At 42.1% G+C, this 17,805-nt stretch overlaps 1 protein-coding gene across 2 annotated transcripts in view; it reads left to right on the top strand.

Moving 5' to 3' along the window:
* Positions 1-976: 976 nt before the first annotated feature.
* The window catches only part of TRAF3IP2 (TRAF3 interacting protein 2), a 41,072-nt gene continuing 24,243 nt past the window's right edge, over positions 977-17,805 (top strand). Inside the window, exons 1-3 of one of the 2 annotated variants that reach the window (XM_032772608.2) lie at positions 977-1,116; positions 9,538-9,624; positions 9,845-10,633. In XM_032772608.2, coding sequence (XP_032628499.1) covers positions 9,609-9,624; positions 9,845-10,633 — 805 coding nt within the window. In that variant the 5' untranslated portion in view covers positions 977-1,116; positions 9,538-9,608. The remainder of the gene's footprint in view (positions 1,117-9,537; positions 9,625-9,844; positions 10,634-17,805) is intronic. The other variant, XM_032772609.2, reaches the window with a different exon arrangement.

Raw genomic sequence — 17,805 nt, 5'->3', positions numbered from 1 at the left:
GAGCGGGAGTTCAGAAGAGAGCAATAAAAACAAACAAGCAACAGGAGGAGTTGACTTCTGAGGGATGATTTTAGATAGCTAAATATGTATAGCTTGACTAAGCTAGAGTTCAGGAGGAACCTGATGGCTGCCTACAAATACTGGAAAGGTGAATATACCAAAGACGAGAAATGAATTAACGTGGCACCTAGGAGTATAAGTAGGAGGAATGGGTGAAATTAAGCAAGGAAAATGTAGGCTAACAGGCCTGACAGTGAGATCTACTGGACTAGGAAGTGGTGTAAGGCAGTTTCCTTGGGACATGTAAGCTAGATTGGAGAAAGCACTAGAGAATATACTGTGGAGAAAATCCTGACTGGCAAGAATACAAGCTGGATGATACCAGAAGTGCTTCTAATATCTATGCAAGGTTGCCAACTCTTGCCATGTTTGATATTTTAATTAAAGTCCCAGCTGCTGGAGTTCTGTCACTACATGAGAATCTTAACTTTAATTTCTTACAACAAATGTTCCTAGACGTGATTGTGGAAAAAAGTTTGAAAATGTTACTTGAGTGTAACCTTCAAGACTCAAGAACCAGAACACAGATAAAAATAACCTGTTTTAAATCACATGGTTTGTAAGACAATCTCATGATTTTTGGTGGTCCAACTCATGATTTTTGAGCTGTTGGCGCTGACAATATACATTCTAGTATTTGAAAAAAAAATCAGACACTTCTTCCATTCATGAATATTATGCTTGAAAATCATGCTGGGTTTCCCCTGCAGTTACTTATCTGTGCGGGTTAAACAGCAGCTTGACTTGTAAGGACAAAAACATTTCAAGGGACTTTTTAACTTCAAAGTAGTTTTCCTCTGTTACTGATTCACTCCCCCTCAGAGATTTTCAGACTGACGTTTTTCACTTCTGATTTGTGATTTGCATACAAGTTCTACTTCCTGCTGCAGAGCCTGTTCTGCAACTTACCTGAAAGAGAAAGAGAGAGAAAGAGAAAGGGGAGCATAAAGGGAGAAAAGAAAACCAGAGATCCACAGGAAAAGAGTGTGCAGGAGAAAGCCCAACAGTCGCCCTCTACCCTTGGTCAGTCCAGCGTCCAGTCCTGCTAGCCCCAAGGTAAGAGCTCTTAAAGATACTGCCACTCCCTGTCACAAATACTGTTTGTTACTAAGCACTGACCCACTTTGCCTCTTGTTTTTCTGTCTCTTCTCTTCTTTCTGGGCTCTACTCTCCTTTTTATTTTGCCCATTTTAGCAAACAGTTAGCAAACAGTGAGTTTGGCAAAGAGCTCACTGTGCTTCAGCTGCTTCGCTTTACAGATTTGGAGCAGGACTCTCTGTGAGTAAACATTCTGGAAATGGATGACATACGCAGTGTTTCTATGTCCTCCTAAGGGCCTACGCATTTATATAGATGTCTGAAAAATGCCAGCGACGGGCCTGATCCTGGCTGGCCATTGCATGGGTGTGCCACTGGTAGGTAACTTGCAAGGAACTTTCACCTCTACCCCGCTGTGCCCCCCACTCAGGGGTCAGCCAGTGAGCCTGCATTCTTCTGAGTGGTGGTACAGCTGTGCTCCTCAGGAGCTTCCAGGGGAATTGTTGAGACAGCGGTTTTGCACTGCCTGCCACACAGGCCCACGTCTCACTGCCTACTCGGCCATAATGAGGGGTTGTTTCCCAGTATTCTAGGAATTGCCTAAAAGGCTGAAGAGCAAATCATTATGGAAAATGAATGAAGACATAGGATTATAGACTAAGATAAAACACTTCCAACCTGATGTTAATATCAGAACAGATTGCAACTGATCTGATATGAATTTGAAAAAATCAGCTATATACCTGATATGTTAACATCGCTTTCAGAATACTCGGTTTGGCAACTCTTGCTGGTTAGTGAGAACAGTAAACCTTACCCAAATACTGTGCCTTACAGCTGCAACTTCTGGGATGTGCCTAAAGGGTACCAATCTAGCCCTGTGTTAGCTGAGAATGTATTCCACTTAGAAGCATCTCATAAAAGCAAATCTTTTGCCACTGAAATAAAGAAAACACAATTACATTAAAATCAGTAATTCAGTGGTCAAAGTTATGGTTATGTTTTGATAAAATATGGCTTAGCATGCTCAAGGGGCCAGATCTAGTGCAGGCTGCATTTATTATAGTTCATATGCATGTGTGTGTTTATTTTGTGGACAGTTCAGGAATTATAATGTTAACTATTCATTTCCTTGTTTTCAAAAGCTTGCTTTTTGTTACTGATGTGATATGCAAGCCCGTTGTTGTCATTTAGCAACATTAACTAGCATTTTAAATAATGTAGTTGTTGTTTTAGACCAGGGATCGGCAACCTTTGGCACGCAGCCCATCAGAAAAATTCACTGGCTGGCCAGGACGGTTTGTTTACCTGCAGTGTCTGCGGGTTCGGCTGATCACACCTCCCACTGGCCAATGGGGGCTGCGGGAAGCAGCACGGGCCAAGGGATGTGCTGGCTGCCACTTCCCGCAGCCCCTATTGGCCTGCAACGGCAAACCACAGCCAGTGGGAGCTGCAATCAATTTGTTTTTGTTCTTTGACCCTGGTCATAGGTCCCAAATGGCTCCCCTGTTTGCAGCACTGCACTCTGCTGAAAAGTTTTGGGCCTGACTTCACTTAGTTTTAGGAAGGTTGTGTCCAATCTTTCTACAGAGCAAGCTGTAGCATTTCACTTCTTTATTTAGCCTTATATGGCCCCATTCCCATAGTGTCTGAGCACCTCAGAGGCTTAATGTATTTATCCTCTCAACATCATATGAGTTAGGAAATACAGTTATCCCCATTTTATGGATGGGGAACGTAGGGAGTGAGACTTACTCAAAGTCACAAAGGAAATGTGTTGTGGATCAGGGAAAAGAATCCCAGTCTTTTGACTCCCAGGCTAACATCATAATCACTGCACTATCTTTCCTGTCCAGCCCTCTTGCGCCTGGCTAAAGCATAAGTTAATGTACATCCAAACCTTTCCAGATGAGTGTAACTTCCAGCCCTTTATTTATGTATTGCATATCAGACCAGAAGAGGTTTTTCCCTTGTCCTAACATACCCTCTTCTATTGATTAACACACAAACATATGACTTTAATCAAATTGCTCTTCAACCTTCAAGGCTCTCTGAAAAAGGATGAGAGCACAAGCACCTTCTTTTTCTGCAGATTCCTTCCTCTCCCTTGTCAGAAGTTGTCTAATCAAAACCAGGCAGGTGGAGGTATTCTGTGGGGATGTGAATCTTGACCTTCAAACTGGAAAATATATGGAATGCTTTTTGGTTGATTATGAAATCCTTAAACTGTAAAGTTGGGTCTGAAGCTGACCCCCAGCTACAAACTCTCTTGACTGTTAAGGGCGTTTGGCCCTGCTATTGAATTCCGGACCTAAGGCCTAGATCTATTGACCTGGAAAAGTGAGTGTCTGCTCACTTTCTCCCCTGGAACTCCCGCCAGAGACATCCAAAGCAAACTGTGTCCAGAACAAGCATATGATGCAGTTGTTTTATTGTGAACATTGTGCTGTCCAGGACTGTTTCAACAGCACAGTCAGCACTCCCTTGGCTCTGATGTTTTCAGTTTATCTGGCAGGAGAAATGGAAGAACTTCTCTCAGTCTGGGAACTGTTGCAAGGGCCGCCTGGAAGAGTTTGGTCACAAGAGCCTGAGCCACTGTCTATCAGCTCACTTAAGACCAACTCTCCAAGGCTATTTATTTAATTAATCCATGTTACAAAACTTTGAGTATGGGGCGAGGAAGGAACAAGAGGAGACACAGACTGTTAATGGGATTTTTTTTTCCATTTATTTTTACAAAATTTGCTGCTAGAATGTTAATTCCCTTTATTAAAGGCCTCACTTTATGATTTGCAGGAGTCAATGCAAAAATTCAAGTTGGTTATCAGTAATCTTCAGTATAGCCATGGTAGAGTGACCATAGTTCCCTAAACTAAAAATGGGACACAGGGTAAGAGATGGTCAGTGCTCACAGGCTGACCCAGGCCCTGCCATGTGGGTATGGCCCAAGCTCCCTGGTATCGCTGTTTGCCCAAGCCAATGTCCTGGACATCATGACTTTTTTTTTTTTTTTTTTTTTTTTTTTTTTTTTTCTTTTTTTTTTTTTTTTTTTTTGGCAAAACTGGACATTTGTCCCATTTGCTCTTGCCTGAATGTTCCTCCATAGCCCTCAATCAAGAGCAAATGGGACAAATGCCCAGTTTTGCCAAAAAAAAAAGTCATGACATCCGATATAGAGCTTAAAAAGGGGACTGTCCTGGCCAAAACAGGGCATATGGGCACCTTAAATCATGGGGGAATACTAAATTCTTGGAGCTTTCCGGCAATATGAAAATACCAACTAAAATAGTTCTATATATTTGAGGATGGAATTGGGCCATAAACTACATTCTCCAATTTGTCTCAGTACTAGAAGAGGAATCAGATCATGGTTTGCTAAGGGTGTTTTGATATGCTGAAGGACTCCTTTATCTCAGTTCTTGACAACATGGGCTCAAGTAAGTTGTCTGTCTTGTGCTCTATTTTCAGCATATGTTAAATAGAAAAATGTCAAGAGAAATTGCATGAAAATCTACAGCATGAGAATATAGCAACAGGATCAAGGCCTCAGTTTTACATCTTTTCTAAAAGCTGGGACTTCCAGCAGAATAGTAACATCATACTGAAGCACTGGTTCAGTATAGACTTGGAAGGAAGAATGTTACTTACTGAAACATCAACATTGCAAACCACATGTGGGTTTTTTTTCCACCAAAATTCGGACTGAGCCTGCTGCCAGCATCATCCCAGAAGTGGATAGGGTTTCCTGGCATGCAATGTTTTCACTTATCCCTTGGGTAGCCTCTTGCACAGGGCTTCTGCAATTTAAAGCTGCTTTCTCCCACCAAAACCACTGAGAGAGGACGATAGAATCATAAAAATGTAGGGCTGGAAGGGACCTTGAGAGGTCATCTAGTCCAGCTCCTTGCACTAAGACAGGACCAAGTATACCTAGACCCTCCCTGACAGGTGTTTGTCCAACCTGTTCTTAAAAACCTCCAGTGATGGAGATTCCACAACATCCCTAAGTAACCTATGCCAGTGCATAACTATCCTTAGGATTAGAAATAATGATACCCAGTGGCATATAAACCAAGCCCTAAAGAAAATTTCCAATCTCAGTGCCCAATAAATGGGCCAGAGAAGGTGGATTTCTCAAACATTGCATACAATGGGTTTAATTCACCTCCTCTGACACAGGGTAGCCAAAACTGCACCTCTATACATCAGCCAGAGCCACAGAACCTGAGGGATTAAGATTCTAGGCACACAGACACTATGGTGATGAGTGTGGTGTAAAAACAGACATACCATAGGAAAGGAGAGAGCATTTCTGTTGTCATGTCCACCGAGGATGAGACAGGAGGTAACTGGTTTTAGTATGTAGCAAGGGGTATTTCGGTTGGATGTAACTTAGTAAATTACTAAGGTGTTTCAAATATTCCCTTGAGATTTTATATTACCCCCAGCTCCTTGAATGCTCACACTGAAAATGGCCTATATATCTAGTGGGCCTTGAATCAGATGCTTGATTCTTCCCAACAGGTCACTTCCTCACTTGGCCGGTCATGTTATCAGTGTTGGTGTTAGACTGATGGCTGTTGAAGACAGACTTTCCAACTGGAGTGGTTTTCTGGTGTTTTGATGGTCACTGAAGCAAGCATATCAAAGAGACAACAGACAGATTCAGCCATGATGAATTTGTTTCTGTAATTTGCCATGTTCAGATGTTTGATAATTGCAGATAATAATGGTGTTAAGTCACTATGATTTACAAAGCCAATGGAGTTATGCCCATTTACACCACAGATTAATTTGCCCTTTATGATCCAAGATGGATACCAAGGGGAACTTCTTATGAAAGATTAGATGCTATTCAATGGTGAGAGGAGAGTTGGTAATGTGAATAAAGTCTAGAGATGTCCCTTATGGCCCCTTAATCTGGCTTTCACCCATGTGAGAAGTATGCCATTACGCAGGTCGTTTCTTCACTTGGGGATTGGTTCAAAGTTGCCCACAAATCATACACATCCCAACTAAATCCCCAGTCACAAAGCGAGTATGCGCAAGCATGCCATGGCCGGTGACCATTGTAGCCAGATTTACAAAGGTATTTAGATGCCTAAATATGCATACAAGCAATTTCTTTCAAGTTGGCACCTAGCCTACTTAGGTACTTCTGTAAATATCACTAGGGACCTATCTGCAGCATTAGGTGTGTGAATACCTTTGTTAAATCTGGCCTTAACCCATCTTTCCAGAAGAGTCATCTGACCGCAGTGCAAGAATAATGGGGGCAGTGATATAACCCCAAGGTTCTCAATCAGGAATACACATACCCCTGGGAGTGTGCAGAGATCTTCCAGGGGGGTGGATCAACTCATCTAGATATTTGCCTAGTTTTAGAACAGGCTACATAAAAAGCACTAGCAAAGTCAGTACAAACTAAAATTTCATACAGATAATGACTTGTCTATACTGCTCTCTATACTATACACTGAAATGTAAGCAGAATATTTATAGTGCAATTGATTTATTTTATAATTATATGGTAAAAATAAAGTAAGCAATTTTTCAGTAATAGAGTGCGGTGACACTTTTGTATTTTTGTCTGATTTTTGTAAGCAAGTAGTTTTTAAGTGAGATGAAACTTGAGGGTACACAAGACAAATCAGACTCCTGAAAGGGGTACAGTAGTCTGGAAAGGTAGAGTGCCATTGATATAACTAACTTTCCCAGGCAACTATCACATCATTGCTATTGCAAAGAACAGAGTAAAGCAAGTCCTTATCTTAATCCAGTGCCAACTGTGAGAGCTCAAGGTTTTCCTTTTAGAGTCACATGCATTATTACTGTCACAGGACACTGACTCAGCTAAAAGTGGAAATCATGTTTATGGCTTAAGGGAAAAGGATACAAACCACAGGAAAACTGTATGATGTTAGTGAGCTTACTGTCAGGATTTCAAGCATGGATGCCTGCAATACAAAGGAGTCTAGTTAGTACTGCACTTTGTTCTCTGGCCTGTGTCTGAATATCTGACAAAGCAGCTACATGTGCTGTGTGTTAGAGCTTCCCAATAACTGCTCTGAGGGACTGTCTACATTGGGAAATTTACCAGCATAGTTATACTGGTATAATTCTAAACTATATATGTAACTATGGTGGTAAATTACCCTCTGTAGAAAAACCTGAAGTTACACTTTGGAGAAATCCTTTCTATAGATGTACAGCCTCGGAGTTGTGGAGAATAATTTTGCCTGGCCACATCCCCTTTTCAGAGAAGCACAACCTGAAACCTCACTGTGCCAGAGCTGGTTTTGCTGTGTGACATATGTGTCATGTCACTGGCTCTGTGCTGCTTCAGGATCATAGTTACAGAGAACTGATCAACATGGAAGGTACAAGTAGCGTTTGGCCTATGTAATGCAGAAGTATTACACACTGGCCACAAAGCACTCAAGGATCTGGCCTAAAATCTCCATCTTTGGATCTTCCTTGTGGCTCTGCCTTGTGAAGATTTTGGTGATTTTTATCACATTAGCGCCTACCACCTTAATAAGCTACATATACTCTCTGAAGTGGTTGAGTTTGAAGATGTGGAAGTTAAAAGAGCTGAAATCTGCCAGAACTCTTGCTACGTGTACATCCCTTTCGCAACGATTTTCCTCTGAGGAAAGTCAAATTGGATTTGTTTCAATTTTTACATTGTACTATTTCCTTTATGCTACTGCAAAAGAACAAGACTTGGGGGGACATTTTTAGAGCAGATGAACTGGAATTGACAATTGCTCTTCCACAGTTTGACCAAGAATTAACCATAAAGAGCATGTTTTTACTTCTTCAAATTAAAGGTACACATTTTTGGAGAAAGAACTATTGAAACCAGAATGGAGTTGAGACATTTTTCAGTCAGACACAGGACATGATATTTCTCAATGATCTTGCTTGACTGTTTTAAATTCTTTGTTCATTGGAACATACTCTTTATGTACTTTTTACTGGATATTGTAACTGAAGTACATTTCTTCTTGGTTTACTAGAAACTCTTTAATACTACATGCTTATGATTATTAAGGCTTTAAAGCAAATTCCGTTGTTGGCAGATGTTGCCATTTGCTTTGCTATGAGTTTTTGTCCCATTCACCTTTATTGATTGTCCTAGTTTGGTTTCTGGCTTCTTCCAAAAGGACAGAAGTAAAACTGTAAAGGAGGTGGTTCATATCACCCAATTTCCTCACCCTATCCGCTGGAAGCCCTGAGGGTGCCAGAACTGTATATAGAATTTGCCCATAACAGCCTATTATCTATCAGGTTGTTGACTGTTGCAGCCTTTTATAAGGTGTTGGCTTACATAGCTTCATCTAACTTCTCATTTACATTGTAATTTCAAAGAGAGCCTATTGAGGCCCACTGTGAAATATCAGAGGCCAATTGAGAGTGGTCATGCTATCCAGGAATCGGTACTTTTTTCAGATAACTTTAGGTTGAGCACAGAAAGAATGTTTTATGTAGTTGTGTAATGGGGCAGGTAGTTCTAATTCCCCAAAGTTGGTATAGTTATAATGCATGCCTTGGACCTGGCTGCTACTGTAATGCTACTGTAATAACAATGCTATATTAAAACATTATGAGAGTAATTTGGCTGGAACAGTTTTACTGGCAACACCGTAAATGATGACTTACGATTTGGATCCCTACTGAATTCTGGAAGGGCATCTGAAATTCCATATAACCTGTACCATTCAATCACAGATTATTAGGGTTGGAAGGGACCTCAGGAGATCATCTAGTCCAACCCCCTGCTCAAAGCAGGACCAATCCCCACTTCCCTAAATGGCCCCCTCAAGGATTGAACTCACAACCCTGGGTTTAGCAGGCCAATGCTCAAACCACTGAGCTATCCCTCCCCCCTAGGTTATTACATCATCAGAAAAAGGGAACCTTAAAGAACAACAAACTTTTCAAAATGTCTGTAAACTCCCAGTAACTTGAGTTAACAGTATCCATGTAATAACCAAATGGATGAATGACTTTGGATGAAATAAGAACCAGCAATTGGAGACTGGCTTTCGTCATTAAGTTTGGCTCAGGACTCAAAGTTCTTTAGTTTGGCTGAGAAGGAGAGTTTAGATCATGGGCAGCAAGGTGGGGCCTCATTATCAGGTCTGGATCCAAAACGTTCAGTTGGTCCCAACTCTGGAACAAGCTGAACCAAATCCTCAGATCAGAATACCCTAAACTTTCTCTCTGGAAATAACACAAGACAGGCTGCCCTTCTAGACTCAGCAGGAACAAACACAAAGTACCAGAAATGCCCTTAAATTTCTCTGTTTTCTGAAATGTGATTCTCAGAGCTTTAATCAGCATTCCTGGTTAATCTTTGATACAAAGTCGTTATTTCTGGATTTTTAACTGTACTGCACTGTTTCAATGGGAATAATTTTTCTTGTTTTCCAGTTTGTTGGAAAATCCTGGCACCAAATTAAGAAAGTTGATTCATATTTCCACAGTCTTCACAAAAACTTGAAATGGCCTCCATTGCAGGTTAGTCCAAGGCTATTGCTCAATGCATTTATTTCTTCATCAAAAGTCAGCCAAGCAGTTATGTATTCTTACTGTTGATCTGTCTTTAAAAACATATCACTGCTGTGTCATATTCTGTCTTTAAAGTTTCACTTTGTGGTCACAAATCATAACATTGAAGATATAAATTTGTCTTTATAGTGACTCCAGAATTTTATATTGTTTGTTCTTCCCTTTTCAGGCACTGTCATGAGTCGAAGCATACCAGTTGAAGTTGATGAATCTGCATTCCTGTCCCCATTTCCAGAAAATTCACTAGAAGAGGCTTTGAAACCTTCTGTTGAAAATATGGAGAATTTGGTACCTTTAGGATCATATCCAACTCAAATGTCTCAAAATTCCTTGGCTGATCAGTCACATTTATGTAAATCCTCAGAGCTTGCAAACTATCATCAGCCTGAACCGCACGACGAAGCGATGGAGGATTATGACAGCAGTCTTTGGATAAGATATCAGGATTCTGAAAAGGATGTGCCTTCCTGTGCTTCCACTGAATCAGAGTCTGGGATGCTCCCACCTCAGTCTCATCTTTTAGCTATGGAGAAAACAAATAAGCTATTGAGATCTCAGCTTTCAACTGATTCTCCTGACACTGGACATGACTCTTGTAAATCAAACAAAAGTTTTTCTGATGTTTTGCAGAATTCACTTGATGACAAAAGCCAAGAAAATTTACAGTCACATCAGCCATCAAATAACAGAGCACCATTCGACCTGCCAACTGTAGACACCGGATATGATTCTCAGCTTTGGGATGTCATGGGAATCAGGCAGTTAGAACCTCCGTTACCACTTACATCTGTGTTTAACCCCCAGGACCTTCCAGGACCATTAATATCCAGAGAGTTTCACAGAATTGAACCTCAGCAGTATCCTGTATACCAACAAATGCTGCACCGTAATGTTTCTCCGCAAGCTCACTGGAACCTCAGATACCATTGTCCAGTTGATCCACACCACCAAAATCCATGTAAGTTAATGTAATTGACCAGCATTTAATATCCTTTTCTATGGTATCACCCTCTTAACTCCAAACTATACATTAATTAGTTGGTATTCCTACTGTACTTCCTTCACAGGATGCATCTATTGTTTTCTAACACCTATTACCAACCCCTTTCTCTTCCTAAATGTTAGCATGATGTCAGTGAATTCGCTAAGGCAGAACCTTCAATTCAAATAAATCAGTCCTAGGCCTCAAAGTTCACTCAGCAGAACACAGCTGGTGCTACTGCAGAGAAGTTATTCTTCCCCAGTCATGCATTTTGTGTTCCAACTTCCTTGCTGTTGTTTTATGTTCTGGTCATTTCTCTCCTCCTTGCATCACTTAATTTTCCGGAGAAGAAGAGCTAAATTCGTAATATCCCCTTGCTGCTTCCCTCTGTCCCTCTCTACCTCCTCCGCACACAGACATTGTGTACGGCTGTACACTACCAGATTGGGTACAGTTTGTTTTAAAATGTGAACTAGGGGAGGATCCCCACAGAGAAATCAAAGCAATATTTCAATCACATCCAAAGGACAAACATCAAATGGCTGAAATGGATTTGGTCAGGACCAACAAGCTGGCAACCGTGGTCCTCCTGTTACATGCACAGTGCAGCATAAATCACCACCTGGCAGCTTTCTAAATTTCAAATGATTATTGGGCAATCACAGCCAACAATAAGGCTTTGCACTTACTACATTCTATTATGTATTTTCTAGACAATAACAATATACTGTATTGTGTTCACAGGCTGTAATCTAGCCCTGAGCACCTGCTATCTGCCATTCATGAAAAAACAGTAAAACTGCTTTTGATGTCAAAGAAATTCTCTCAGCAAAGCTATTTGCCCAAGGCCTGTTACTTTACATATTCATTATATGATGCACTTGATGTCAGAAACCATGGATACGTGATTCCACTGTGTTTGTGATAAGTAATGTTTCTTCTTTGAATGGTGGTTCCTATGTGTATTCCACATATGCCATACACATGTGCACAAGGCCAGAATTTTTTGCAGGCAGTGTCCATTGGCCCACACATGTGCCATAGATCTCGTCATGTTCCAAACTGGGGTTATAAAAGGTGGTGCAGGCTGACTCTTCTCCAGCTCTGTCTTGTCGCTGTGTGACTCAATTGGAAGTTTTGGTGTCCTCAGTTCCTTTTTTACTGTATTGTTGCTGTAAGATATCTTATATAGTTAGTTTTAATAGTTGTAGTAGTTCTTATAGTATAGTATACATAGTATAGTTAGAAAGTGGGGGAAAACACTATCTTCCATTCCCCCCTCTTCTGGGGGACTTCTCCCCCCAAGAAGTCTGGAGTTACACCCTGAGTCCTGGAGTTAAAAGACTGTGTTTCCTGCCCTCACTTCTTTTCAGCGAGCAATGAACATTGATGTTACCTCTACTGCCTGGGGGAGGCTCATATTTCTGCCAAGTGCAGCATCTGCTGCTCTTTTCCCCCAGAACTTGTAAGGATCTGGACCTGAGACTCAAAAAGCATTTTTCACAAAGAAGGCAATGAAGCCCCAATCAGATACAAGCCAGGGGCAACCCCCACTATACATCAGTCTTACCAAAAGGGCAGCACCCCTCTGAGCATGAGCTCGGGAACAGAGGCTAAGACTGGTAAGCCTAAGGAGAAGGGCTCAGAGGAGAGCAAATGGCACTCCCATAGACGTAAGGATAAGTGATCTTATCGTCATCTAAAACTGTCTCAAAGAGAAAAGATCCCTCCCTGACCCCAACAAAGTCAGGAGAGCCAATGCACGTAGGCTCAGGATTTAGGCCTAAGTAAATCTTTTTGACAGGAGAAAGAGGTATACAAAGGTACAGATCTGACAGTTCCAACATCTGCTCTGATGGTGGAGGGTCAGAATAAAGAGTTCTTGGTGCTTTCATCCACTTATAGAGCTGATGTAGTACCAGTAGCAACATGGCCGTGAAGGGAGCCAACCACCACAGTAACCAGGGAGACTCCAGTTCCAATGGCTCTGCTAGTGGGCAATCAGAGACTTACATCTCCCCAGAGAGCATCTTTGCTCTTCCCTATATGCATTCACCCCTTCCTTCAGTACCATCTCTATTCCAGGACACCAGAGGAAGATAATTCTGGTGAGGCAGAGTTGTTCTCCCATCCCACCTTGAGGCACTACCATCGGTACTGTCAGTTCCACTGGAGATAAGTTTTCTCTTCTGATGATTCTGAGGCCCTGCAGGAGTCTCTGCTGCATCAGGCAGAGGTAGCATGAGACAAGAGTCCCAGAAGATTGGGGTTCTGGGGTATCCTATGCCATGGGGTCCTCTTCTGCCAGTTGATCCATCCTACTGTCAATATTGGAGACACCAAAAATCCTACCCTAGATACCAAGAATCAGTGCAGGAGTCCTATTTGCCATTGCCCAGACACCCGCAACCGGTCCTGTCAGAATATTCAAAAGGGGAAAATGAGCCAGATGCACCAGTTCCAACAATCCCGGCAGCAATCTTGTCATCTTCACTGGAGAGGGAGTTACTCCATCTCCTCCAGACAACTTTAAACAATAACACAAGCTCATGCACAGGGTGGTTCCAGAGCTACAGATTCAGCTTGAGGAAGTCCAGGAGCCTCAGCTCAGTTTACTAGATATTATACAGCCAGTCAAGTTGTCCTCTCCATCAACAAGGCCATCATGGACCCAGTAAAAGTAGTTTAGCACACTTCTGCTTCTTGTGCTCCCACCCCTAAAAAGGCCAAGAAGTATTGCCTTGTTCCACCCAAAGGGGAGAGTTTTTTGTCCTCTCACCTACCACTTAACTCTTTGCTGGTGCAGGTGTCTAAAGAACAGTCCAAGCAACAGCACCCAAAGGCTACTCCCTCTGATAATGGCCATTGTTATGAGGAGATATTTGTGGTAACAATCCCAGATTTCCCTAGAAAGCTGCAGAGTACCATCCAAGATCTGTCCTCAGGAGCCATCACACAAGAGACAGGAAGTTTATAGACCGTAGAACCCAGCCTCTGTAAAACATTCACTGCCACATCACACTCTAACCCCAAGCGAAGAGTTTCTTTTGATGGTACTCATTCCCCTCCTCTGGTATTCAGTGGCCAGCTTACCCAATTTGCATAAAACTAGAGATCCCTAAGAGACAAATAGGTATTAGAAACTATTTGTGGTGGCTATCTAATCGAGTGTCTGATACCTCGTACATACAAACCCCTTTCCCAGTTCCTGTTCAGGGACCACTCTCATGAGGATATTCTATTCTAGAACTCCCTTCTCTTCAAGGAAGCCATAGAAAAGGTTCCAGCTCAACATCAAGGGAAGGGATTCTATTCGCCTTACTTCTTCATCCCCAAGAAGAATGAGGGATGGAGGCTGATTCTCAGTTGGAAGCAGTCTGAATGGGCTCATTTGAAAATTAAAATTCTGCACAAAATCCTTGGCACCAATAATTCCCTCATTAGAAAAGGACACCTGGGTCATGGCTCTCAATATCAAAGATGCATATTTTCACACAGACATCCATATAGCCCATAGGAGGTTCCTCAGGTCCCTCTCCAGTGCAGATCATTACCAATTCAGAGTCCTCTCCTTTGGTCTAGCTACAGCTCCCTGGATCTTTACAAAGCTTTTTTCAATAGTGGATGAGAAGAGAAGAATTTACAGTTTTGCCTTGCCTCGACCACTGTCTTCTGATGGGCAGTTCCTATGAGCAAATCCAGCAGCAACCAATGTAATACTCAGCCTTCTGCCTTCTCTGGGTGTCTGTGTCAATCACAGAAAATCCACATTGACCCCCATAAGATTCATAAACTTTATAAGGGTGACATTAGACTCAACTACACCAAGAGCTTAGCTACCTCTCAAAAGGTTCAGGTTATGCACGATTTCATACATATCACTATCACTATCAAATCCAGGATTTCAGACAGAACTTGCCTTTTCCTCCTTGGTCACATGATGTCATCCACACATGTGATACTGTTCACCAGGCTTCATCTTTGCCGCCTACAAGCCTCTCCATATACTCACCAGAGAAGGACAACATAAACAGCAAAGTGACACTACCATCCAAAGTTTTAGACACTCTTGTCTAGTGGACAAAACCAGAGATAGTTTAGATCGGGACACTAATTCCTGAGGCAATTACTGTTACTAACAGCCTCTTGGGCTGGGATGCTCACATGGGTGACCATATGGCACAAGACATCTGGCCTCTACAGGAGTCCAGAATGCATATCAATTTACTAGAACTCCAGATAGTCTGTCAAGCCTGTGACATCTTCCTCCCACTCATCCAACCCCGATATCCAAAGAAGATCAAAGTGACAATGGTATTTTAAACAAACAAGTATGGAGGAATGAGATCTCTCCCACTGTGCATAGAGGCAATCACCCTCTGGAAATGGTGCATCCGCCATGGCATAACCCTATCAGCAGCATATTTACCAGAGGTGCAAAACTCCCTAGTGGAGTGGTTCTCAACCAGGGGTACATTTAGCCCTGGGGTACTCAGAGATCTTCCAGGGAGTACTCAACTCATTTAGACAGTGTTTCTCAACCTGGCGATTGCAGGGGCGGGGTCGAGGGATGGGTTTAGGGCGTGTCGCAAATGCCAGCATTAAGGAGTGGTAAGCAGGGTAATTACCTGGGGTAACACACCACAGGGAGATCAGTGAGGCTAAGTTACATGCTTCAGACCTGCTGCCTGGGTTTGGGCTTCAGACAAGGTTCACAAGTGAAAAACAGGCTCAAATATACTTGAGTCAGCAATTTTTCAGTAATAGTGTGCTGTGACACTTCTGTATTTTTCTGTCTGATTTTGTAAGCAAATAGTTTTTAAGTGAGGTGAAACTTGGAGTACACACGACAAATTAGACTCCTGAAAGGGATATAGTATTCTGGGAAGGTTGAAAGCCACTGCCCTAGCGGACTGCCTGAGAAGACATATTTCTGCAAATCACAAATGGAAGAGTCATAATTCAGTTCTCAATGACATCTTGCCCAATGGGAAGTGCCAACCTGTGACCTTTTTGCCTTGTGGGAGAACAGAAAATTTCCTTGATTCTATTTAGAGTAGCCCTGGGCAAGGACTTGATGGGAGATACTCTACTGGTGTTATGGAAGAATCACCTGGTATATGCTTTCCTTTCCATCCCATTGGTAGCACAAGATCTGCTGAAGCTCTCAGTTCACCCACCTATGAAAATCCTCACGTTGCCCCACCTTCTAACACAGCACATGGGCAGGTTCACTGCCTCAATTTGGAACTGCTACATCTCAGGGCCTGGTACTTAGATGGGCATCAGAAAGAGATCACTCATTCTAAAAGGGTGCAATCCCTGCTTAACCAAGGTAGAAAAGAGTCTATAAGATGCCGTTACTTAGCAAAATGGAAGTTTCTCTCCCCTTGGGCTTACCAATGCAACTTGTCTCCAGAATTTGCTGGTATCTCTGCTATCTTAGAGCATCTACTTACCCTTTAGTCTTTGGGTCTCATGTTCAGTTCCCTGCGAGTGCATTTAGCAGCGATCAGTACTTTCCGGTGGATAACCATATAATATTTACTCATCCTGTTACAACTAGATTTCTGATGGGGAGTCTCAGATCCTTTCCACCATTGGTGAAGTTCGTACCTCAATTTTATTTCGTCACTCACCAATCCCCCTTTTAAGCCTCCAGCCACATGCATCTGTCTGTGAAAGGGGCATTTCTACTAGCCATAATGTCAACCAGAAGAGTCAGACTCACCCATGCTACCTTCTGTAAAGAAAAGGTCTTGTTATGACCACACCCTAGATTCGTTCCTAAATTAGTTTCTGAGTTTTATATCTCAGGTAATCCATTTACCATTTTTTCCCCAAAAAAACTGCATACCTCAGATGAAGAGAGATGGATGCATTCTCTAGATATCTGAAGGGCTTTGACCTTTTATCTGCAAGTAACGAAGGATGTTGAGAGACACCTAAGCTATTTGTTTCCATATCAAAGGTCAAGAGGTCAAGCTATATTGACAGAGCTTTTCACAATGGATCTTTGTTGTATTACCCTTTGATACTATCATATTCCAGGGTGCAATCCAGACCAGTGAGGGGTTGTCACCACTTGCCCTGCAGCTTTGGTGCCTCATTTTGCTGTTGTAGATCCCAAGTGGGCCACTCACAAACAGGCACACAGCATGCAGATCATGCCTTCAGTGTCTGTGTATAGCTACCAGAAGCTGGCCCAGAAGCTCTGATCAACAACACACCAGCCACTCTCTGGCTTCCAGGAGCCTTGGTTACTACCTGCAGGGTGACCCCAACACACAGCCAGCCCCAAAATTTCCCAAAAACATATGTTCTGTGCTGTCCAGCCCTTTACTGGACAGTGCGGATATTAAAGTTCTGTTGCCCCTGTAAAGGGTCAATATACAATAGTTTGCTACTTTAATTGGAGTTGTCAAAACAATTCAGTTTAATCCAAACTAATCCAAGTAAATCTAACTACAAAGAGAGAGATTTTAAGTGAGTACAAGTACATCAGAAATGATTACAAGAGAAATAAAGATAAAACACTTTCTAGTAACTAAAATGAAACAAACCAGATTTGGTTCAGTAAAATCCTTATCACACAGTCCCAGCAACAGGACTGACCAAATTCTCAGATCAGAACCCCGTCCAAAGGCTGGTTCCTCTGTCATTTTAGGTGAAAGGGAGATAGGGAGAAAAAGAGAGAATTTCTGGGGTGTTTTTGTCTCTGACTTTTATAGTCCATTACCCTTTGAAATGCATTTTCCTGAGGGTTACCCCTAGGTACATTTCCTTCCTTCTGTGAGGATGGAGACATGGATTCTTGTGGTGAAAGAAGTTCCACAGTATTTCTTACTAAAATATGGGTCGATCTGTTCCTGCCCCTCTTCACTTCCGAAGAATGGCCACTTGACCAGTGATTGCCAATCAGCTATGATGACATCTGGCTATAGGCATTAGCTTGTCCTCTGTCTCTGAAAAACAGATTTATCCCCTCCCCAAACTTGTCTGACATCTCAGTCATAATTTTAGCTTATGTTATAAATTCACATATTACATAGCAACACACATTTCACCATGATATTATTGACCAGTGAGTTGTTAGTTTTCAAATCAAAGAATCATAGAATATCAGGGTTGGAAGGGACCTTAGGAGG

Source organism: Chelonoidis abingdonii, chromosome 3 (assembly GCF_003597395.2).
Source record: "Chelonoidis abingdonii isolate Lonesome George chromosome 3, CheloAbing_2.0, whole genome shotgun sequence".
Classification (NCBI taxonomy): domain Eukaryota; kingdom Metazoa; phylum Chordata; order Testudines; family Testudinidae; genus Chelonoidis; species Chelonoidis abingdonii.
The sequence above is the reverse complement of the archived record's forward strand: the minus strand, read 5'-3'. Positions and strand labels throughout refer to the sequence as shown.